This window comes from Oncorhynchus clarkii, unplaced genomic scaffold (assembly GCF_045791955.1).
Source record: "Oncorhynchus clarkii lewisi isolate Uvic-CL-2024 unplaced genomic scaffold, UVic_Ocla_1.0 unplaced_contig_8632_pilon_pilon, whole genome shotgun sequence".
Lineage (NCBI taxonomy): Eukaryota > Metazoa > Chordata > Actinopteri > Salmoniformes > Salmonidae > Oncorhynchus > Oncorhynchus clarkii.
The window spans coordinates 155001-180000 of record NW_027257936.1 but is presented as its reverse complement, the minus strand read 5'-3'; the positions used below and the strand labels follow the sequence as shown (position 1 = coordinate 180000).

At 43.9% G+C, this 25000-nt stretch overlaps 1 protein-coding gene across 1 annotated transcript in view; it reads right to left on the bottom strand.

Annotated features, from left to right (window-relative positions):
• The window catches only part of LOC139393726 (dolichyl-diphosphooligosaccharide--protein glycosyltransferase subunit STT3B-like), a 74198-nt gene that overhangs the window by 40530 nt on the left and 8668 nt on the right, over window positions 1–25000 (bottom strand). Inside the window, exons 2-3 of the mRNA XM_071142078.1 lie at window positions 8796–8904; window positions 7107–7394 (exon numbers count right to left, since the gene is read on the bottom strand). Of these exons, the coding sequence (XP_070998179.1) occupies window positions 7107–7394; window positions 8796–8904 (397 nt within the window). The remainder of the gene's footprint in view (window positions 1–7106; window positions 7395–8795; window positions 8905–25000) is intronic.

The following is a 25000-nucleotide window of genomic DNA, read 5'->3' as shown; positions in this document are numbered from 1 at the left end:
TGAACAGTAGAGACATAGAGCAGCTGCATATTGAACAGTAGAGACATAGAGCAGCTGCATATTGAACAGTAGAGACATAGAGCAGCTGCATATTGAACAGTAGAGACATAGAGCAGCTGCATATTGAACAGTAGAGACATAGAGCAGCTGCATATTGAACAGTAGAGACATAGAGCAGCTGCATATTGAACAGTAGAGACATAGAGCAGCTGCATATTGAACAGGGACAGTAGAGACATAGAGCAGCTGCATATTGAACAGTAGAGACATAGAGCAGCTGCATATTGAACAGGGACAGTAGAGACATAGAGCAGCTGCATATTGAACAGTAGAGACATAGAGCAGCTGCATATTGAACAGGGACAGTAGAGACATAGAGCAGCTGCATATTGAACAGTAGAGACATAGAGCAGCTGCATATTGAACAGTAGAGACATAGAGCAGCTGCATATTGAACAGGGACAGTAGAGACATAGAGCAGCTGCATATTGAACAGTAGAGACATAGAGCATCTGCATATTGAACAGTAGAGACATAGAGCAGCTGCATATTGAACAGTAGAGACATAGAGCAGCTGCATATTGAACAGTAGAGACATAGAGCAGCTGCATATTGAACAGGGACAGTAGAGACATAGAGTAGCTGCATATTGAACAGTAGAGACATAGAACAGCTGCATATTGAACAGTAGAGACATAGAGCAGCTGCATATTGAACAGTAGAGACATAGAGCAGCTGCATATTGAACAGTAGAGACATAGAGCAGCTGCATATTGAACAGTAGAGACATAGAGCAGCTGCATATTGAACAGTAGAGACATAGAGCAGCTGCATATTGAACAGGGACAGTAAATTATTCATGGTTTTTCCTTAACGACCTGCTAGATCGCTACACTACACAGCATTAGCGCAATTCAAACTAGAGATCTGTAGCTCACAGAACCAGACATCTTAGGCTGTGTGTGTGTGTGTGTGTGTGTGTGTGTGTGTGTGTGTGTGTGTGTGTGTGTGTGTGTGTGTGTGTGTGTGTGTGTGTGTGTGTGTGTGTGTGTGTGTACGATGTGTTGTGTGTGTGTAACATAGAGTTTATAAGGCTTGACTTAAACAAGTCTGACTTACAACCTAGGATTGGACATATGATAATTAAATGACCCACAAAAGCCAGTGAGACATTAAAACAGATTAAATAAAGTCAACAACAGGAAGAGTAATGTATCTGGGGTACGTTGCCACGGTTACAACACTTAGATAGGTACAGCTGGGATTAATGATGAGAGAGCTGGTCGGTTTGCCCTATTTGATGTTTGTTTGTTTACTCTGTGTTAAGGCAAGAAAGAGATGGCTGGGGATTCAGCAGTTCAAAACAGCCTTTAGCCTTCAGCCTTCACACACACACACACACACACACACACACGCACACACGCACACACGCACACACGCACATACGCACACGCACACACACACACACACACACACACACACACACACACGCACACACGCACATACGCACACGCACTCTACATGTACACCAGTATTGGAGCCAAACTTTATTTTTTTATCTATTAATTAACTGATGTCAGTTTGATATCAGATATTAACTATACACTACACTGTCTTTGATGTCTGTCTGTGTTAGTCTGTCGCTGCTCAGTCAGACCTCCATCTAGTTAAAGACAGGAGCGTCTCCAGGTCATTGATGACTGTCTGTCTGTGTTAGTCTGTCGCTGCTCAGTCAGACCTCCATCTAGTTAAAGACAGGAGCATCTCCAGGTCATTGATGACTGTCTGTGTTAGTCTGTCGCTGCTCAGTCAGACCTCCATCTAGTTAAAGACAGGAGCATCTCCAGGTCATTGATGACTGTCTGTGTTAGTCTGTCGCTGCTCAGTCAGACCTCCATCTAGTTAAAGACAGGAGCATCTCCAGGTCATTGATGTCTGTCTGTCTGTGTTAGTCAGTCGCTGCTCAGTCAGACCTCCATCTAGTTAAAGACAGGAGCATCTCCAGGTCATTGATGACTGTCTGTGTTAGTCTGTCGCTGCTCAGTCAGACCTCCATCTAGTTAAAGACAGGAGCATCTCCAGGTCATTGATGTCTGTCTGTCTGTGTTAGTCAGTCGCTGCTCAGTCAGACCTCCATCTAGTTAAAGACAGGAGCGTCTCCAGGTATTTGGGAAGAGGCCTGGCAGATATAGAACAGCTGAATGGGAGGGTTTTGATAGTTGGATGTTCAATGTTTAGCTGCATGTGTAGCAGAGGTTGTTTGGTGACCTGAAAACGTGTGATGAGTAACCTTGTCCCAGAACTAATGCCTAAACTGAACTGACCCCAAATCTGCCCTGGAAAAGCACTAATTAAATCCTGCAGTGTGTCTGTGTGTGCGTTTGGGTTTAATACCGGTGACTGGTATCCCGGCACTTCCCCGACCAAGCTCCTTCCCGTTTTCCCATGAAAAATAATGATGGGTCACATGGACCAATAACATAAAGAAATATATGAAATTACTAATGCAAAAAATACTAAATATGTACGTGTGAAAAGCTGCATAGCTACCCAAACCTGAGACCATGGATAAATGGTCAGTATCCACCCAAACCTGAGACCATGGATATATGTCAGTATCCACCCAAACCTGAAACCATGGATATATGTCAGTATCCAACCAAACCTGAAACCATGGATATATGTCAGTATCCACCCAAACCATGGATATATGTCAGTATCCACCCAAACCATGGATATATGTCAATATCCACCCAAACCATGGATATATGTCAGTATCCACCCAAACCATGGATATATGTCAGTATCCACCCAAACCATGGATATATGTCAGTATTAACCCAAACCATGGATATATGTCAGTATCCACCCAAACCATGGATATATGTCAGTATCCACCCAAACCATGGATATATGTCAGTATCCACACAAACCATGGATATATGTCAGTATCCACCCAAACCTGAGACCATGGATATATGTCAGTATCCACACAAACCATGGATATATGTCAGTATCCACCCAAACCATGGATATATGTCAGTATCCACCCAAACCTGAAACCATGGATATTTGTCAGTATCCACCCAAACCTGAAACCATGGATATATGTCAGTATCCACCCAAACCATGGATACATGTCAGTATCCACCCAAACCAGAGACCATGGATATATGTCAGTATCCACCCAAACCATGGATATATGTCAGTATCCACCCAAACCATGGATATATGTCAGTATCCACCCAAACCATGGATATATGTCAGTATCCACCCAAACCAGAAACCATGGATACATGTCAGTATCCACCCAAACCATGGATATATGTCAGTATCCACCCAAACCTGAAACCATGGATATATGTCAGTATCCACCCAAACCATGGATACATGTCAGTATCCACCCAAACCAGAGACCATGGATATATGTCAGTATCCACCCAAACCATGGATATATGTCAGTATCCACCCAAACCATGGATATATGTCAGTATCCACCCAAACCATGGATATATGTCAGTATCCACCCAAACCATGGATATATGTCAGTATCCACCCAAACCTGAAACCATGGATATATGTCAGTATCCACCTAAACCATGGATATATGTCAGTATCCACCTAAACCATGGATATATGTCAGTATCCACCCAAACCATGGATATATGTCAGTATCCACCCAAACCATGGATATATGTCAGTATCCACCCAAACCATGGATATATGTCAGTATCCACCCAAACCATGGATATATGTCAGTATCCACCCAAACCAGAAACCATGGATACATGTCAGTATCCACCCAAACCATGGATATATGTCAGTATCCACCCAAACCTGAAACCATGGATATATGTCAGTATCCACCCAAACCTGAAACCATGGATACATGTCAGTATCCACCCAAACCATGGATATATGTCAGTATCCACCCAAACCTGAAACCATGGATATATGTCAGTATCCACCCAAACCTGAAACCATGGATATATGTCAGTATCCACCTAAACCATGGATATATGTCAGTATCCACCTAAACCATGGATATATGTCAGTATCCACCCAAACCATGGATATATGTCAGTATCCACCCAAACCATGGATATATGTCAGTATCCACCCAAACCATGGATATATGTCAGTATCCACCCAAACCATGGATATATGTCAGTATCCACCCAAACCATGGATATATGTCAGTATCCACCCAAACCATGGATATATGTCAGTATCCACCCAAACCTGAAACCATGGATATATGTCAGTATCCACCCAAACCATGGATATATGTCAGTATCCACCCAAACCATGGATATATGTCAGTATCCACCCAAACCAGAAACCATGGATATATGTCAGTATCCACCCAAACCATGGATATATGTCAGTATCCACCCAAACCTGAAACCATGGATATATGTCAGTATCCACACAAACCTGAAACCATGGATATATGTCAGTATCCACCCAAACCATGGATATATGTCAGTATCCACACAAACCTGAAACCATGGATATATGTCAGTATCCACACAAACCATGGATACATGTCAGTATCCACCCAAACCATGGATACATGTCAGTATCCACCCAAACCATGGATATATGTCAGTATCCACCCAAACCATGGATACATGTCAGTATCCACCCAAACCATGGATATATGTCAGTATCCACCCAAACCATGGATATATGTCAGTATCCACCCAAACCTGAAACCATGGATATACAGGGCCTTGCGAAAGTTTTCGGCCCCCTTGAACTTTGCGACCTTTTGCCACATTTCAGGCTTCAAACATAAAGATATAAAACTGTATTTTGTGTTTACGGACATATTCAATCTCTCCCTATCCCAGTCTGCTGTGCCCACATGAATCAAGATGGCCACCATTCTTGGGTAAAGGAACAAAGCAAAGATAATTGAACTAAATGACTATCGCCCCGTAGAACTCACTTCTGTCATCATGAAGTGCTTTGAGAGACTAGTCAAGGATCCTATCACCTCCACCCTACCGGCCACCCTAGACACACTTCAGTTTGCTTACTGCCCCAAAAGATCCACAGACGATGCAATTGCAATCGTACTGCACACTGCCATAACCCATCAATACCCATGTTGCTGTTCATTGACTACAGCTCAGAATTCAACACCATAGTACCCTCCATCACCTATTAAAGCTCGAGGCCCTGGGTCTGAACCCCTCCCTGTGCAACTGGGTCCTGGATTTCCTAACGGGCCACCCCCAGGCAGTGAAGGTTGGAAACAACACTGGCGTCCCACAAGGGTGCGTGCTCAGCCCCCTCCAGTACTCCCTGTTCACCCACGACTGCGTGGCCACGCAAGCCTCCAACTCAATCGTCAAGTTTGCAGATGACACAACAGTAGTAGGCTTGATGAGACGGCCTACAGGGAGGAGGTGAGGGCCCTGGGAGAGTGGTGGCAGGAAAATAACCTCTCCCTCAACGTCAAGAAAAAACAAAACAAAACAAAGGAGCTGATCGTGGACTTCAGGGAACAGCAGAGGGAACACGACCCCTATCCACAGATGACGTGACGCAGTGGAGAAGGTGGAAAGCTTCAAGTTCCTCGGTGTACACATCACTGACAAACTGAAATGGTCCACCCACACAAACAGTGTGATGAAGAAGTCCCAACAGCGCCTCTTCAACCTCAGGAGGCTGAAGAAATTCGGATTGGCCCCCAAGACCCTCAGAAACCTTTACAGATGCACAATTGAGAGCAACCTGTCGGGCTGCATCACCGCCTGGTACAGCAACAGCACCGCCTGCAACCGCAGGGCTCGTCAGAGGGTGGCACGGTCTGCCCAACGCATCATCGGGGGAAAACTACCTGCCCTCCAGGACACCTACACCACCCGATGTCACAGGAAGGCCAAAAAGATAATTAAGGACAAAAACCACCCGAGCCACTGCCTGTTCACCCCGCTATCATCCAGAAGGTGTGTCTCTACTAACCCATAGATAATGTCAACTGGAGAGTGTGTCTCTACTAACCCATAGATAATATGTAAACAGGAGGGTGTGTCTCTACTAACCCGTAGATAATATGTCAACTGGAGGGTGTGTCTCTATTAACCCATAGATAATATGTCAACTGGAGGATGTGTCTCTACTAACCCATAGATAATATATCAACTGGAGGGTGGGTCTCTACTAACCCATAGATAATATGTCAACTGGAGGGTGTGTCTCTACTAACCCATAGATAATATGTCAACTGGAGGGTGTGTCTCTACTAACACATAGATAATATGTCAACTGGAGGGTGTGTCTCTTTTAACCCATAGATAATATGTAACCTGGAGGGTGTGTCTACTAACCCATAGATAATATGTAAATTGGAGGGTGTGTCTCTACTAACCCATAGATAATATGTCAACTGGAGGGTGTGTCTCTACTAACCCATAGATAATATGTCAACTGGAGGGTGTGTCTCTACTAACCCATAGATAATATGTCAACTGGAGGATGTGTCTCTACTAACCCATAGATAATATGTCAACTGGAGGGTGTGTCTCAACTAACCCATAGAAAATATGTCAACTGGAGGGTGTGTCTCTACTAACCCATAGATAATATGTAACCTGGAGGGTGTGTCTCTACTAACCCATAGATAATATGTCAACTGGAGGGTGTGTCTCTACCAACCCATAGATAATATGTCAAATGGAGGGTGTCTCTACTAACCCATAGATAATATGTCAACTGGAGGGTGTGTCTCTACTAACACATAGATCATATGTCAACTGGAGGGTGTGTCTATTAACCCATAGATAATATGTCAACTGGAGGGTGTGTCTCTACTAACCCATAGATAATATGTCAACTGGAGGGTGTGTCTCTACTAACCCATAGATAATATGTTAACTGGAGGGTGTGTCTCTACTAACCCATAGATAATGTCAACTGGAGGGTGTGTCTACTAACCCATAGATAATATGTCAACTGGAGGGTGTGTCTACTAACCCATAGATAATATGTAACCTGGAGGGTGTGTCTAATAACCCATAGATAATATGTCAACTGAAGGGTGTGTCTACTAACCCATAGAAAATATGTCAACTGGAGGGTGTGTCTCTACTAACCCATAGATAGTAGGTAAACTGGAGGGCAAAGATGGCGATGCCCTCATTGTCGAAGGAGCCCGCCACGGAGCGGGAGATGTAACCAGGGACAATAGCGATGAAGCACGCCGCCAGAAGCCCCGCCCCCTGGTTCCAGAGCTCGCGGGTCAGCAGGAAGGTGGAGATGGACGTGAGGCCGCTGAAGACGGGCGCCAGGAACACACACACGTCTCTGATGTGCACCGTGATGTGGAGCAGGTTTAGAACATAGTGGATGAGACCAGCTGTTACCATCAGACCTGGGTAAACCTGGAGAGAGAGAGAGACCAGCTGTTACCATCAGACCTGGGTAAACCTGGAGAGAGAGAGACCAGCTGTTACCATCAGACCTGGGTAAACCTGGAGAGAGAGAGAGACCAGCTGTTACCATCAGACCTGGGTAAACCTGGAGAGAGAGAGACCAGCTGTTACCATCAGACCTGGGTAAACCTGGAGAGAGAGAGAGACCAGCTGTTACCATCAGACCTGGGTAAACCTGGAGAGAGAGAGACCAGCTGTTACCATCAGACCTGGGTAAACCTGGAGAGAGAGAGAGACCAGCTGTTACCATCAGACCTGGGTAAACCTGGAGAGAGAGAGACCAGCTGTTACCATCAGACCTGGGTAAACCTGGAGAGAGAGAGAGAGACCAGCTGTTACCATCAGACCTGGGTAAACCTGGAGAGAGAGAGAGACCAGCTGTTACCATCAGACCTGGGTAAACCTGGAGAGAGAGAGAGAGAGAGAGAGACCAGCTGTTACCATCAGACCTGGGTAAACCTGGAGAGAGAGAGAGACCAGCTGTTACCATCAGACCTGGGTAAACCTGGAGAGAGAGAGAGAGACCAGCTGTTACCATCAGACCTGGGTAAACCTGGAGAGAGAGAGAGACCAGCTGTTACCATCAGACCTGGGTAAACCTGGAGAGAGAGAGAGACCAGCTGTTACCATCAGACCTGGGTAAACCTGGAGAGAGAGAGACCAGCTGTTACCATCAGACCTGGGTAAACCTGGAGAGAGAGAGAGAGACCAGCTGTTACCATCAGACCTGGGTAAACCTGGAGAGAGAGAGAGACCAGCTGTTACCATCAGACCTGGGTAAACCTGGAGAGAGAGAGAGACCAGCTGTTACCATCAGACCTGGGTAAATCTAGAGAGAGAGAGAGAGAGAGAGAGAGAGAGAGAGAGAGAGAGAGAGAGAGAGAGACCAGCGGTTACCATCAGACCTGGGTAAACCTAGAGAGAGAGAGATAGAGAGAGAGAGAGAGAGAGAGAGAGAGAGAGAGAGAGAGAGAGAGAGAGAGACAGAGAGACCAGCTGATATCATCAGACCTGAGTAAACCTTGGGGGAGACAGAGGGGACTAAAATAGGATAAATCCAAGACCGAGAAAGAGAGAGAAAGAGAGAGAGCAGGATCGAGAGAGCAGGATCGAGAGAGAGCAGGATCGAGAGGGAGAGGGAGAGAGCAGGAGACAGAGAGAAAACAACAGAGAGAGAGAGAAAGAGAGAGAAACAGAGCTATTTTCCTCTCCTAATCCACCACTCACCGTGCCCAGTGGGTACCAGGCCAGAGAAACAGAGAGCTGTTTTCCTCTCCTAATCCCATCCACTCACAATGCATAGTGGGTACAGGGCCCACAATCACAATACACTTGAGTTATTCCACTCACCGTGCCACCCACTATCCTGCCCAGTGGGTACCAGGCCCTGTCATCGAACCAGTTGAGGAAGTCGTAGAAGCCGTTGATGGTCAGATGGTGAGTAGATCTGTAGTTGAACCTGAAACACAGGAGACAGAGAGACACACTGTTAGTATGGAAGACATGAACACAACCACATCAGTACACCACTACTACACTATACCACTACAACACTACACCACTACTACACTATACCACTATACCACTACTACACCACTACACTACTACTACAACACTATACCACTACTACACTACACCACTACAATACACTACTACACTACACCACTACAATACACTACTACACTATACCACTACAACACTATACCGCTACTACACCACTACACTACTACAATACACTACTACACCACTACTACACCACTACAATACACTACTACAACACCACACCACTACAACACTACTACACTACACCACTACACTACTACTACCACACCACTACAACACTACTACACTACACCACTACACTACTACTACTACACCACTAGAATACACTACTACAACACTATACACTACACTACCACACTACAACACCACACCACTACAACACTACACTACTACACCACTACAATACACTACTACAACACTATACCGCTACTACACCACTACACTACACTACTACACTACTACGCTACACCACTACTACTACACCACTACAACACTACACCACTACACTACACCACTACTACACTACACTACTACTACACTACAACACTACACTACTACACTACACCACTACCACACTACACCACTACTACCACACTACACCACTACAACACTACACCACTACACCACTACTACTACAACACTACACTACTACTACACTACACCACTACACCACTACACCACTACACCACTACTACACCACACCACTACAACACTACACCACTACTACACTACTACTACACTACACCACTACTACACCACACCACTACAACACTACACCACTACTACACTACACCACTACTACTACACTACACCACTACTACACTACACCACACCACTACTACACTACATCACTACACGACTACTACACTACACCACTACCACACTACACCACTACTACCACACTACACCACTACAACACTACACCACTACACCACTACTACTACAACACTACACTACTACTACACTACACCACTACACCACTACAACACTACACCACTACAACACTACACCACTACTACACCACACCACTACAACACTACACCACTACTACACTACTACTACACTACACCACTACTACACCACACCACTACAACACTACACCACTACTACACTACACCACTACTACTACACTACACCACTACTACACTACACCACACCACTACTACACTACATCACTACACGACTACTACACTACACCACTACTACACTACTACACTACTACACTACACCACTACAACACTACTACACCACTACTACACTACACCACTACAATACTACTACACTACTACTACAGTACACTACAACACTACACCACTACTACACTACACCACCACTACTACACTATACCACTACTACACCACTACAGTACACTAAACCACTACTACACCACTACTACTCCACTACACACTACTACACTACTCCACCACTACTACACTACACCACTACTACAATACACCACCACTACACCACTAATACACTACACCACCACTACACCACTACTACTAATAAACTACACCACTACTACACTACACCACTACTACACTTCTACACTACTACTACACCACTACTACACTACTACACTACTACTACACTACTACACTACACCACTACTACACTACAGCTACACTACACCACTACACCACTACTACACTACACCACTACTACACTACTACACTACACCACTACTACACTACTACTACACTACAACACTACTACACTACACCACTACTACTACACTACACTACTACTACACTACACCACTACTACACTCCCAAAAGCTTCAGACAGAAGGCTGAACTACACTGACTCAGCAGTATGCTTGATGACTCAACAGTATGCTTGATGACTGAACAAAATGCTTGATGACTCAACAGTATGCTTGATGACTCAACATCCAGCTGTGAGTATACTTGATGACTCCGCAGTACGCTTGATGACTCAACAGTATGCTTGATGACTCAACAGAATGCTTGATGACTCAAGATCTAACCATGAGTATGCCTGGTGACTCAACAGAATGCTTGATGACTCAACATCTAACCATGAGTATGCCTGAAGACTCAACATCCAGCCATGAGAATGCCTGATGACTCAACAGTATGCCTGATGACTCAACAGTGTGCCTGATGACTCAACAGTGCGCCTGATGACTCAACAGTACGCCTGATGACTCAACAGTATGCCTGATGACTCAACAGTATGCCTGATGACTCAACAGTATGCCTGATGACTCAACATCCAGCCATGAGAATGCCTGATGACTCAACAGTATGCCTGATGACTCAACAGTGTGCCTGATGACTCAACAGTACGCCTGATGACTACACAGTATGCCTGATGACTCAACAGTGTGCCTGATGACTCAACAGTACGCCTGATGACTCAACAGTACGCCTGATGACTCAACAGTACGCCTGATGACTCAACAGTATGCCTGATGACTCAACAGTGTGCCTGATGACTCAACAGTATGCCTGATGACTCAACAGTATGCCTGATGACTCAACAGTACGCCTGATGACTCAACAGTATGCCTGATAACTCAACAGTATGCCTGATGACTCAACAGTATGCTTGATGACTCAACAGTACGCCTGATGACTACACAGTATGCCTGATGACTCAACAGTATGCCTGATGACTCAACAGTGTGCCTGATGACTCAACAGTACACCTGATGACTCAACAGTATGCCTGATGACTCAACAGTACGCCTGATGACTCAACAGTATGCCTGATGACTCAACAGTATGCCTGATGACGCAACAGTATGCTTGATGACTCAACATCCAGGCATGAGTATGCCTGATGACTCAACAGTATGCCTAATGACTCAACATCCAGCCATGAGTATGCCTGATGACTCAACAGTACGCCTGATGACTCAACAGTACGCCTGATGACTCAACAGTATGCCTGATGACTCAACAGTACGCCTGATGACTCAATAGTATGCCTGATGACTCAACAGTACGCCTGATGACTCAATAGTATGCCTGATGACTTGGATCGTGTTGAAAATCATAATGAAGTAGTTACAGAACAATCTAATTCAACAAAATACATTTTGTTTTTATACAATTATCTCAAATTGGAAAGCTCAAATACCAACGGTGACAGAAATCCCCACTGAGACGGAAGACAGCACACATTTAACAACTGTGCTCCATAATTGCATGAGAAACGACTGAAACAATCATTGTTTTTGAAAAAAAAGATTAGGTTGAGCATTGTTTTTCACAAGGTAAATGGAAAAACAGATTTAAAATGTCACCCACATTTCAGTACTCTAGCCTCTCAGTCTACGTCAGACAGACAAACAGGCAAACAGACAGAGGCTCTTCAGACTCCCATGATGAATGAGAATGAACTAGACTAAACCACACTACGATGGTAGTCTGGACATTAAACAATTCCGTATCTCTGTCGGAACAAATATCCTTGAGCTACAGAGACGCCTCTCTTTTTTTTATCTAGCTGCACTTTCAACAAACGCTGTTACAAATGTCCCTCTCTCCATAGCCATAGATTTAGCTGTGTGTGTCCCTCTCTCCATAGCCATAGATTTAGCTGTGTGTGTCCATCTCTCCATAGCCATAGATTTAGCTGTGTGTGTCCCTCTCTCCATAGCCATAGATTTAGCTGTGTGTGTCCCTCTCTCCATAGCCATAGATTTAGCTGTGTGTGTCCCTCTCTCCATAGCCATAGATTTAGCTGTGTGTGTCCCTCTCTCCATAGCCATAGATTTAGCTGTGTGTGTCCCTCTCTCCATAGCCATAGATTTAGCTGTGTGTGTCCCTCTCTCCATAGCCATAGATTTAGCTGTGTGTGTCCCTCTCTCCATAGCCATAGATTTAGCTGTGTGTGTCCCTCTCTCCATAGCCATAGATTTAGCTGTGTGTGTCCCTCTCTCCATAGCCATAGATTTAGCTGTGTGTGTCCCTCTCTCCATAGCCATAGATTTAGCTGTGTGTGTCCCTCTCTCCATAGCCATAGATTTAGCTGTGTGTGTCCCTCTCTCCATAGCCATAGATTTAGCTGTGTGTGTCCCTCTCTCCATAGCCATAGATTTAGCTGTGTGTGTCCCTCTCTCCATAGCCATAGATTTAGCTGTGTGTGTCCCTCTCTCCATAGCCATAGATTTAGCTGTGTGTGTCCCTCTCTCCATAGTCATAGATTTAGCTGTGTGTGTCCCTCTCTCCATAGCCATAGATTTAGCTGTGTGTGTCCCTCTCTCCATAGCCATAGATTTAGCTGTGTGTGTCCCTCTCTCCATAGCCATAGATTTAGCTGTGTGTGTCCCTCTCTCCATAGCCATAGATTTAGCTGTGTGTGTCCCTCTCTCCATAGCCATAGATTAGCTGTAGGTGTATGTCCCTCTCTCCATAGCCATAGATTAGCTGTAGGTGTGTGTGTCCCTCTCTCCATAGCCATAGATTAGCTGTAGGTGTGTGTCCCTCTCTCCATAGTCATAGAGTGGCTGTAGGTGTGTGTCCCTCTCTCCATAGTCATAGATTGGCTGTAGGTGTGTGTCCCTCTCTCCATAGCCATAGATTAGCTGTAGGTGTGTGTCCCTCTCTCCATAGCCATACATTAGCTGTAGGTGTGTGTGTGTCCCTCTCTCCATAGCCATAGATTAGCTGTAGGTGTATGTCCCTCTCTCCATAGCCATAGATTAGCTGTAGGTGTATGTCCCTCTCTCCATAACCATAGATTAGCTGTAGGTGTGTGTCCCTCTCTCCATAGCCATAGATTAGCTGTAGGTGTGTGTCCCTCTCTCCATAACCATAGATTAGCTGTAGGTGTATGTCCCTCTCTCCATAGCCATAGATTAGCTGAAGGTGTATGTCCCTCTCTCCATAGCCATACATTAGCTGTAGGTGTGTGTCCCTCTCTCCATAGCCATAGATTAGCTGTAGGTGTGTGTCCCTCTCTCCATAACCATAGATTAGCTGTAGGTGTGTGTCCCACTCTCCAGTAGGTGTGTGTCCCTCTCTCCAGTAGGTGTGTGTCCTCTAACAGAACACTGCTGACTGAGGGAAAGTCTGAGCACCAAGACAGTTATGTTGAGATTGTTGTTGTTATGAGGGCTACCAGGGAGAGAGACTATAACTTCTACTTTTCATATGAATTTGGTTGTAAGGTTAGTGGACAAAATCTAGTCCAATTGGATAGCGGGAAACAGGCCCAGTGGTAACATGGAGTCTTGGGACTGACAGAGAGGAGAGAGGGGATTATGAAGGAGAGGCTGAAAGACAGTCTAATGGTGCCAGACAGTGTTGACCACATCAGACAGATCTGTCCATGTTAGTCATCAGAGGACTTCAGAGGACTAGAAGAGAACAGAACAGATTGGAACAGAACAGAACAGATTGGAACAGAACAGAACAGAACAGATTGGAACAGAACAGAACAGATTGGAACAGAACAGAACAGAACAGATTGGAACAGAACAGAACAGAACAGATTGGAACAGAACAGAACAGATTGGAACAGAACAGAACAGAACAGATTGGAACAGAACAGAACAGAACAGATTGGAACAGAACAGAACAGAACAGATTGGAACAGAACAGAACAGAACAGAACAGAACAGATTGGAACAGAACAGAACAGAACAGATCAGATCAGAACAGAGTAGAACAGAACAGAACAGAACAGAGTAGAACAGAACAGATTGGAACAGAACAGAACAGAACAGATTGGAACAGAACAGATTGGAACAGAACAGAACAGAGCAGATTGGAACAGAACAGAGTAGAACAGAACAGAACAGAGTAGAACAGAACAGAACAGAACAGAGTAGAACAGAACAGACTGGAACAGAACAGAACAGATTGGAACAGAACAGAACAGATTGGAACATAACAGAGTAGAACAGATTGGAACAGAACAGAGTAGAACAGAACAGATTGGAACAGAACAGAACAGAGTAGAACAGAACAGAGTAGAATATAACAAAATACAACAGAACAGATTGGAAGAGAGTAGAACAGAACAGAGTAGAACAGAACAGATTGGAACAGAACAGAACAGATTGGAAGAGAGTAGAACAGAACAGAGTAGAACAGAACAGATTGGAACAGAACAGAACAGAGTAGAACAGAACAGAACAGAGTAGAACAGAACAGACTGGAACAGAACAGAACAGAGTAGAACAGAACAGAGTAGAACAGAACAGACTGGAACAGAACAGAACAGAACAGAGTAGAACAGAACAGAGTAGAACAGAACAGACTGGAACAGAACAGAACAGAGTAGAACAGAACAGATTGGAACAGAACAGAACAGAACAGAACAGACTGGAACAGAACAGAACAGAACAGAACAGAGTAGAACAGAACAGACTGGAACAGAACAGAACAGAACAGAGTAGAACAGAACAGATTGGAACAGAGTAGAACAGAACAGACTGGAACAGAACAGAACAGACTGGAACAGAACAGAACAGAACAGAACAGAACAGAGTAGAACAGAACAGATTGGAACAGAGTAGAACAGAACAGACTGGAACAGAACAGAACAGAACAGAGTAAAACAGAACAGACTGGAACAGAACAGAACAGATTGGAACAGAACAGAACAGACTAGCAGTTCCTAGAAGACAACTCTCCTCCTCTGAACATCACAACACCATGAATTATACACCAGAGAACGAGCTTCTGAAGAGCTTCTGACGGAACAGAGAGTCATTACAACTTCCTAACCAATCACGCAACACATTTTACTTCATGTAGGGAAACGATTATGCATATGTTGACATAAAATTCATTTATAAAAATCGCTATTTAACAAGCTGACTAGCTAACATTAGCCAACTAGCTATACATGTAGCTGGTTATATGGGTGTTGGACATTCGTATGACTCGTTAACCCATGTTGTTTAATGTTTTAGGGACTCCAGAACCAGGCTGTTTTTTTTATTGATTTATTTTATCTTTATTTTACTAGGCAAGTCAGTTAAGAACAAATTCTTATCTTCAATGACGGCCTAGGAACAGTGGGTTAACTGCCTTGTTCAGGGGCAGAACGACAGATTTTGTACCTTGTCAGCTCGGGGGTTTGAACTTACAACCTTCCAACGCTCTAACCACTAGGCTACCCTGCCGCCCCAGGCTGTGATCTGGTGAAACCCAGAGGGATGTAATGAATCTAGCTAAAGCATTTAACGCTACTGCAAACCGAACAAACCATGTTGTAAGCTCACCTTGCTGTTCATTAAAAACATGATTCAAAGGCTGACTTGTCATTGTTCAACGTTGACGTTAGAGATTGAAGATATTTGTCATGGTAAGGTAGTAGAGGTAAAGTAGTTCGCTAACCCTTTTCCTGCCGACTGTGTGGTGGAGGACAAAAATAACACAAGGTCTATGGATGTGGAGATATGTAGCCGATCTGGGATTGGACCCTAAGAGATATGTAGCCGATCTGGGTTTGGACCCTAAGAGATATGTAGCCGATCTGGGTTTGGACCCTAAGAGATATGTAGCCGATCTGGGTTTGGACCCTAAGAGATATGTAGCCGATCTGGGTTTGGACCCTAAGAGATATGTAGCCGATCTGGGTTTGGACCCTAAGAGATATGTAGCCGATCTGGGTTTGGACCCTAAGAAATATGTAGCCGATCTGGGTTTGGACCCTAAGAGATATGTAGCCGATCTGGGTTTGGACCCTAAGAGATATGTAGCCGATCTGGGATTGGACCCTAAAACGTTTGGTATAAATATTAGTTCAGAACAGCTGGTTTATATGCTCTATTTCCTCCACTGGATAATCATCAATCTCCAGAGAAATGACAGGAAATGACTGAGTGAAGGAAATGTGACTGTCAAACAACTGCTACATTACTACTGTACATTGAACCACAGAGGATGGGTACATTACTACTGTACATTGAACCACAGAGGATGGGTACATTACTACTGTACATTGAACCACAGAGGATGGGTACATTACTACTGTACATTGAACCACAGAGGATGGGTACATTACTACTGTACATTGAACCACAGAGGATGGCTACATTACTACTGTACATTGAACCACAGAGGATGGGTACATTACTACTCCACATTGAACCACAGAGGATGGCTACATTACTACTGTACATTGAACTACAGAGGATGGGTACATTACTACTCCACATTGAACCACAGAGAATGGGTACATTACTACTCCACATTGAACCACAGCCAGAGGATGGGTACATTACTACTCCACATTGAACCACAGAGGATGGCTACATTACTACTGTACATTGAACCACAGCCAGAGGATGGCTACATTACTACTGTACATTGAACCACAGAGGATGGCTACATTACTACTCCACATTGAACCACAGCCAGAGGATGGCTACATTACTACTCCACATTGAACCACAGCCAGAGGATGGCTACATTACTACTCCACATTGAATCACAGAGGATGGCTACATTACTACTCCACATTGAACAACAGCCAGAGGATGGCTACATTACTACTGTACATTGAACCACAGTCAGAGGATGGGTACATTACTACTCCACATTGAACCACAGCCAGAGGATGGCTACATTACTACTCCACATTGAATCACAGAGGATGGCTACATTACTACTGTACATTGAACCACAGTCAGAGGATGGGTACATTACTACTCCACATTGAACCACAGAGGATGGCTACATTACTACTGTACATTGAACCACAGCCAGAGGATGGCTACATTACTACTCCACATTGAACCACAGAGGATGGGTACATTACTACTCCACATTGAACCACTGCCAGAGGATGGCTACATTACTACTCCACATTGAACCACTGAGGATGGCTACATTACTACTCCACATTGAACCACAGCCAGAGGATGGCTACATTACTACTCCACATTGAACCACAGAGGATGGCTACATTACTACTCCACATTGAACCACAGCCAGAGGATGGGTACATTACTACTCCACATTGAACCACAGCCAGAGGACGGCTACATTACTACTCCACATTGAACCACTGAGGATGGCTACATTACTACTCCACATTGAACCACAGCCAGAGAACATCTACATTACTACTCTACATTGAACCACAGAGGATGGCTACATTACTACTCCACATTGAACCACAGCCAGAGGATGGCTACATTACTACTCCACATTGAACCACAGAGGATGGCTACATTACTACTCCACATTGAACCACAGAGGATGGCTATATTACTACTCCACATTGAACCACGACCAGAGGATGGCTACATTACTACTCCACATTGAACCACAGAGGATGGCTACATTACTACTCCACATTGAACCACAGCCAGAGGATGGGTACATTACTACTCCACATTGAACCACAGCCAGAGGACAGCTACATTGCAACTCCACATTGAACCACAGCCAGAGGATAGCTACATTACTACTCCACATTGAACCATAGCCAGAGGATGGCTACATTACTACTCCACATTGAACCACAGAGGATGGCTACATTACTACTCCACATTGAACCACAGAGGATGGCTACATTACTACTGTACATTGAACCACAGCCAGAGGATGGCTACATTACTACTCCACATTGAACTACAGCCAGAGGATGGCTACATTACTACTCCACATTGAACCACTGCCAGAGGATGGGTACATTACTACTCCACATTGAACCACAGCCAGAGGATGGCTACATTACTACTGTACATTGAACCACAGCCAGAGGATGGCTACATTACTACTCCACATTGAACCACTGCCAGAGGATGGGTACATTACTACTCCACATTGAACCACTGCCACAGGATGGGTACATTACTACTCCACATTGAACCACAGAGGATGGCTACATTACTACTCCACATTGAACCACAGAGGATGGCTACATTACTACTCCACATTGAACCACAGAGGATGGCTACATTACTACTCCACATTGAACCACAGAGGATGGCTACATTACTACTCCACATTGAACCACAGAGGATGGCTACATTACTACTCCACATTGAACCACAGAGGACGGCTACATTACTACTCCACATTGAACCACAGAGGATGGCTACATATGTTTGTTTTACTCCATGTGTAACTCTGTTGTTGTTGTATGTGTTGAACTGCTTTGCTTTATCTTGGCCAGGTCGCAGTTGTAAATGAGAACTTGTTCTCAACGGGCCGACCTGGTTAAATAAAGGTGTTCTCAACTGGCCTACCTGGTTAAACAAAGGTGTTCTCAACTGGCCTACCTGGTTAAACAAAGGTGAAATACGGGCCGACCTGGTTAAATAAAGGTGAAATACGGGCCGACCTGGTTAAATAAAGGTGTTCTCAACTGGCCGACCTGGTTAAATAAAGGTGTTCTCAACGGGCCGACCTGGTTAAATAAAGGTGAAATACGGGCCGACCTGGTTAAATAAAGGTGTAATAAATCAAATAAATAAAAATACCTCTCAGGAAGGAGACGTGTTCTGTCTCCTAGAGATGAACGTACTTTGGTGCGAAAAGTGCAAATCAATCTCAGAACAACAGCAAAGGACCTTGTGAAGATGCTGGAGGAAACAGGTACAAAAGGATCTATATCCACAGTAAAACGAGTCCTATATCGACATAACCTGAAAGGCCACTCAGCAAGGAAGAAGCCACTGCTCCAAAACCGCCATAAAAAAGACAGACTACGGTTTACATGGGGACAAAGATCGTACTTTTTGGAGAAATGTCATCTGGTCTGATGAAACAAGAATAGAACTGTTTGGCCATAATGACCATCGTTATGTTTGGAGGAAAAAGGGGGAGGATTGCAAGCCGAAGAACACTATCCCAACCGTGAAGCACGGGGGTGGCAGCATCATGTTGTGGGGGTGCTTTGCTGCAGGAGGGGCTGGTGCACTTCACAAAATAGCGGACATCATTAGTATTGAAAATTATGTGGATATATTGAAGCAACATCTCAAGACATCAGTCAGGAAGTTAAAGCTTGGTCAAAAATGGATCTTCCAAATGGACAATGACCCCAAGCATACTTCCAAAGTTGTGAAAAAATGGCTTAAGGACAACAAAGTCAAGGTATTGGAGTGGCCATCACAGGGCCCTGACCTCAACCCTATAGAACATTTATGGGCAGAACTGAAAAAGCATGTGCGAGCAAGGAGGCCTACAAACCTGACTCAGTTACACCAGCTCTGTCAGGAGGAATGAGCCAAAATGTATCCAACTTATTGTGAGAAGCTTGTGGAAGGCTACCCAAAACGTTTGACCCAAGTTAAACAATTTAAAGGCAATGCTACCAAATACTAATTGAGTGTATGTAAACTTCTGACCCACTGGGAATGTGATGAAAGAAATCAAAGCTGAAATAAATAATTATCTCTACTATTATTCTGACATTTCACATTCTTAAATTAAAGTGGTGATCCTAACTGACCTAAAACGGGGATTTTTACACTGAGTAGACAAAACATGAATGTTTAAGCCTTGAGTATTTGTGCAATTCAGAGGGTGAATGGGCAAGACAAAATGTACATGTCTCTAATACTGTAAATGTGTTCTACATGTCTCTCATACTGTAAATGTGTTCTACATGTCTCTAAAACTGTAAATGTGTTCTACATGTCTCTAATACTGTAAATGTGTTCTACATGTCTCTAATACCGTAAATGTGTTCTACATGTCTCTAATACTGTAAATGTGTTCTACATGTCTCTCATACTGTAAATGTGTTCTACATGTCTCTAATACTGTAAATGTGATCTACATGTCTATCATACTGTAAATGTGTTCTACATGTCTCGCATACTGTAAATGTGTTCTACATGTCTCTAATACTGTAAATGTGATCTACATGTCTATCATACTGTAAATGTGTTCTACATGTCTCTAATACTGTAAATGTGATCTACATGTCTCTAATACTGTAAATGTGTTCTACACATAATACTGTGTTCTACACATAATACTGTAAATGTGTTCTACATGTCTCTAATACTGTAAATGTGATCTACATGTCTCTAATACTGTAAATGTGATCTACATGTCTATCATACTGTAAATGTGTTCTACATGTCTATCATACTGTAAATGTGTTCTACATGTCTCTCATACTGTAAATGTGTTCTACATGTCTCTAATACTGTAAATGTGTTCTACATGTCTCTAATACTGTAAATGTGGTCTACATGTCTCTAATACTGTAAATGTGTTCTACATGTCTCTAATACTGTAAATGTGTTCTACATGTCTCTAATACTGTAAATGTGTTCTACATGTCTCTAATACTGTAAATGTGTTCTACATGTCTCTAATACTGTAAATGTGGTCTACATGTCTCTAATACTGTAAATGTGTTCTACATGTCTCTCATACTGTAAATGTGTTCTACATGTCTCTAATACTGTAAATGTGTTCTACATGTCTCTCATACACAGACTCTCAGACTGGGTGAGAATGACAGACAGACAGACAGACAGACAGACAGACAGACAGACAGACAGACAGACAGACAGACAGACAGACAGGGTGAGAATGACAGAGACTCTCAGACAGGGTGAGAATGACAGAGACAGACAGACACAGACTCTCAGACTGGGTGAGAATGACAGAGACAGACAGACACAGACTCTCAGACTGGGTCAGAATGACAGACAGACAGACAGACAGACAGACAGACAGACAGACAGACAGACAGACAGACACAGACTCTCAGACTGGGTGAGAATGACAGAGAGACAGACAGACAGACAGACAGACAGACAGACAGACAGACAGACAGACAGACAGACAGACAGACAGAGAGGGTGAGAATGACAGAGATCCTTGAACTGCCTTCTAATTATGAAACAAGACATTTCCAGATTCACGACTAAATCTACTTATTGTTTAATTGACAGATGAAAGAAAACAACTTATTCTCCTTTCTGGGTTAATTATCAAAGTGGAATAAATATGTCATCTTGAAAAATAAATATTCATTGTGTTGTTATGTTGACACAATATGAATCTGCCAGAGAGAGAGAAAGAGGCCAGGCTGAATGCTAATTTCCTTTTCGCTTATACTGTTAATTAGGATAATAAACTATTCTGAACAAAAATATAAAACGCAACATGCAACAATTTCAAAGATTTTACTGAGTTACAGTTCACATAAAGAAATCAGTCAATTGAAATAAATTCATTAGGTCCTAATTTATGGATCTAAGGATTTCACATGACTGGGTCTGGCGTGCAACCCTGGTTGTCAGGTAAACATCACTGATATCTAGCTCTGTAGAGGGATATGACAGTCAGTCAGTCAGTCAGGTAAACATCAGTGATATCTAGCTCTGTAGAGGGATATGACAGTCAGTCAGTCAGGTAAACATCACTGATATCTAGCTCTGTAGAGGGATATGACAGTCAGTCAGTCAGGTAAACATCACTGATATCTAGCTCTGTAGAGGGATATGACAGTCAGTCAGTCAGGTAAACATCAGTGATATCTAGCTCTGTAGAGGGATATGACAGTCAGTCAGTCAGGTAAACATCACTGATATCTAGCTCTGTAGAGGGATATGACAGTCAGTCAGTCAGGTAAACATCACTGATATCTAGCTCTGTAGAGGGATATGACAGTCAGTCAGGTAAACATCACTGATATCTAGCTCTGTAGAGGGATATGACAGTCAGTCAGGTAAACATCAGTGATATCTAGCTCTGTAGAGGGATATGACAGTCAGTCAGGTAAACATCACTGATATCTAGCTCTGTAGAGGGATATGACAGTCAGTCAGGTAAACATCACTGATATCTAGCTCTGTAGAGGGATATGACAGTCAGTCAGGTAAACATCAGTGATATCTAGCTCTGTAGAGGGATATGACAGTCAGTCAGTCAGGTAAACATCACTGATATCTAGCTCTGTAGAGGGATATGACAGTCAGTCAGGTAAACATCACTGATATCTAGCTATGTAGAGGGATATGACAGTCAGTCAGGTAAACATCACTGATATCTAGCTCTGTAGAGGGATATGACAGTCAGTCAGGTAAACATCAGTGATATCTAGCTCTGTAGAGGGATATGACAGTCAGTCAGTCAGGTAAACATCAGTGATATCTAGCTCTGTAGAGGGATATGACAGTCAGTCAGGTAAACATCAGTGATATCTAGCTCTGTAGAGGGATATGACAGTCAGTCAGGTAAACATCACTGATATCTAGCTCTGTAGAGGGATATGACAGTCAGTCAGTCAGGTAAACATCAGTGATATCTAGCTCTGTAGAGGGATATGACAGTCAGTCAGGTAAACATCAGTGATATCTAGCTCTGTAGAGGGATATGACAGTCAGTCAGGTAAACATCACTGATATCTAGCTCTGTAGAGGGATATGACAGTCAGTCAGTCAGGTAAACATCAGTGATATCTAGCTCTGTAGAGGGATATGACAGTCAGTCAGGTAAACATCAGTGATATCTAGCTCTGTAGAGGGATATGACAGTCAGTCAGGTAAACATCACTGATATCTAGCTCTGTAGAGGGATATGACAGTCAGTCAGGTAAACATCACTGATATCTAGCTCTGTAGAGGGATATGACAGTCAGTCAGGTAAACATCAGTGATATCTAGCTCTGTAGAGGGATATGACAGTCAGTCAGTCAGGTAAACATCACTGATATCTAGCTCTGTAGAGGGATATGACAGTCAGTCAGGTAAACATCACTGATATCTAGCTCTGTAGAGGGATATGACAGTCAGTCAGTCAGGTAAACATCACTGATATCTAGCTCTGTAGAGGGATATGACAGTCAGTCAGGTAAACATCAGTGATATCTAGCTCTGTAGAGGGATATGACAGTCAGTCAGGTAAACATCACTGGTATCTAGCTCTGTAGAGGGATATGACAGTCAGTCAGGTAAACATCACTGATATCTAGCTCTGTAGAGGGATATGACAGTCAGTCAGGTAAACATCACGTCAGGGTTAACTACCAGACTGAGAAATCATAGCAATGACTAACAAGGTTTACAGCAGCCGTGATTTAACGTTTACCTTTCCTTCCCCAATGGTGTGTGTGTGTGTGTGTGTGTGTGTGTGTGTGTGTGTGTGTGTGTGTGTGGTGTGAGCGTGTGTGTGTGTGTGTGTGGTGTGAGCGTGTGTGTGTTGTTGTTCTGAGTGTGTGTGTGGTTGTGAGCGTGATGTGAGCGTGAGTGTGTGTGATATGAGCGTGTGTGTGTGTGGTGTGAGCGTGTGTGTGTTGTTGTTGTGAGTGTGTGTGTGGTTGTGTGTGTGATGTGAGCGTGTGTGTGTGTGGTGTGAGCGTGTGTGGTGTGAGCGCGTGTGTGTTGTTGTTCTGAGTGTGTGTGTGGTTGTGTGTGTGATGTGAGCGTGAGTGTGTGTGTGTGGTGTGAGCGTGTGTGTGTGTGTGTGGTGTGAGCGTGTGTGTTGTTGTTCTGAGTGTGTGTGTGGTTGTGTGTGTGATGTGAGCGTGAGTGTGTGTGATATGAGCGTGTGTGTGTGTGGTGTGAGCGTGTGTGTGTTGTTGTTGTGAGTGTGTGTGTGGTTGTGTGTGTGATCAGTACCGTGCTGACCCAAGCAGAAGCAGTAGAAACTCTACTAATCAGAGAGATTAAACTGATCTGTTCTGCTTTACATTACAGAGTGAGAAGAGACGAGAGCAACACGCTGTGTGTTGTAGTGAAACCAGTCTGTCTATTCCACTCCTAGACCCTACAGAACAGAACAGCAGGCCAGTCTGTCTATTCCACTCCTAGACCCTACAGAACAGAACAGCAGGCCAGTCTGTCTATTCCACTCCTAGACCCTACAGAACAGAGCAGCAGGCCAGTCTGTCTATTCCACTCCTAGACCCTACAGGACAGAACAGAACAGCAGAGCAGCAGGCCAGTCTGTCTATTCCACTCCTAGACCCTACAGAACAGAACAGCAGGCCAGTCTGTCTATTCCACTCCTAGACCCTACAGAACAGAACAGCAGAGCAGCAGGCCAGTCTGTCTATTCCACTCCTAGACCCTACAGAACAGAACA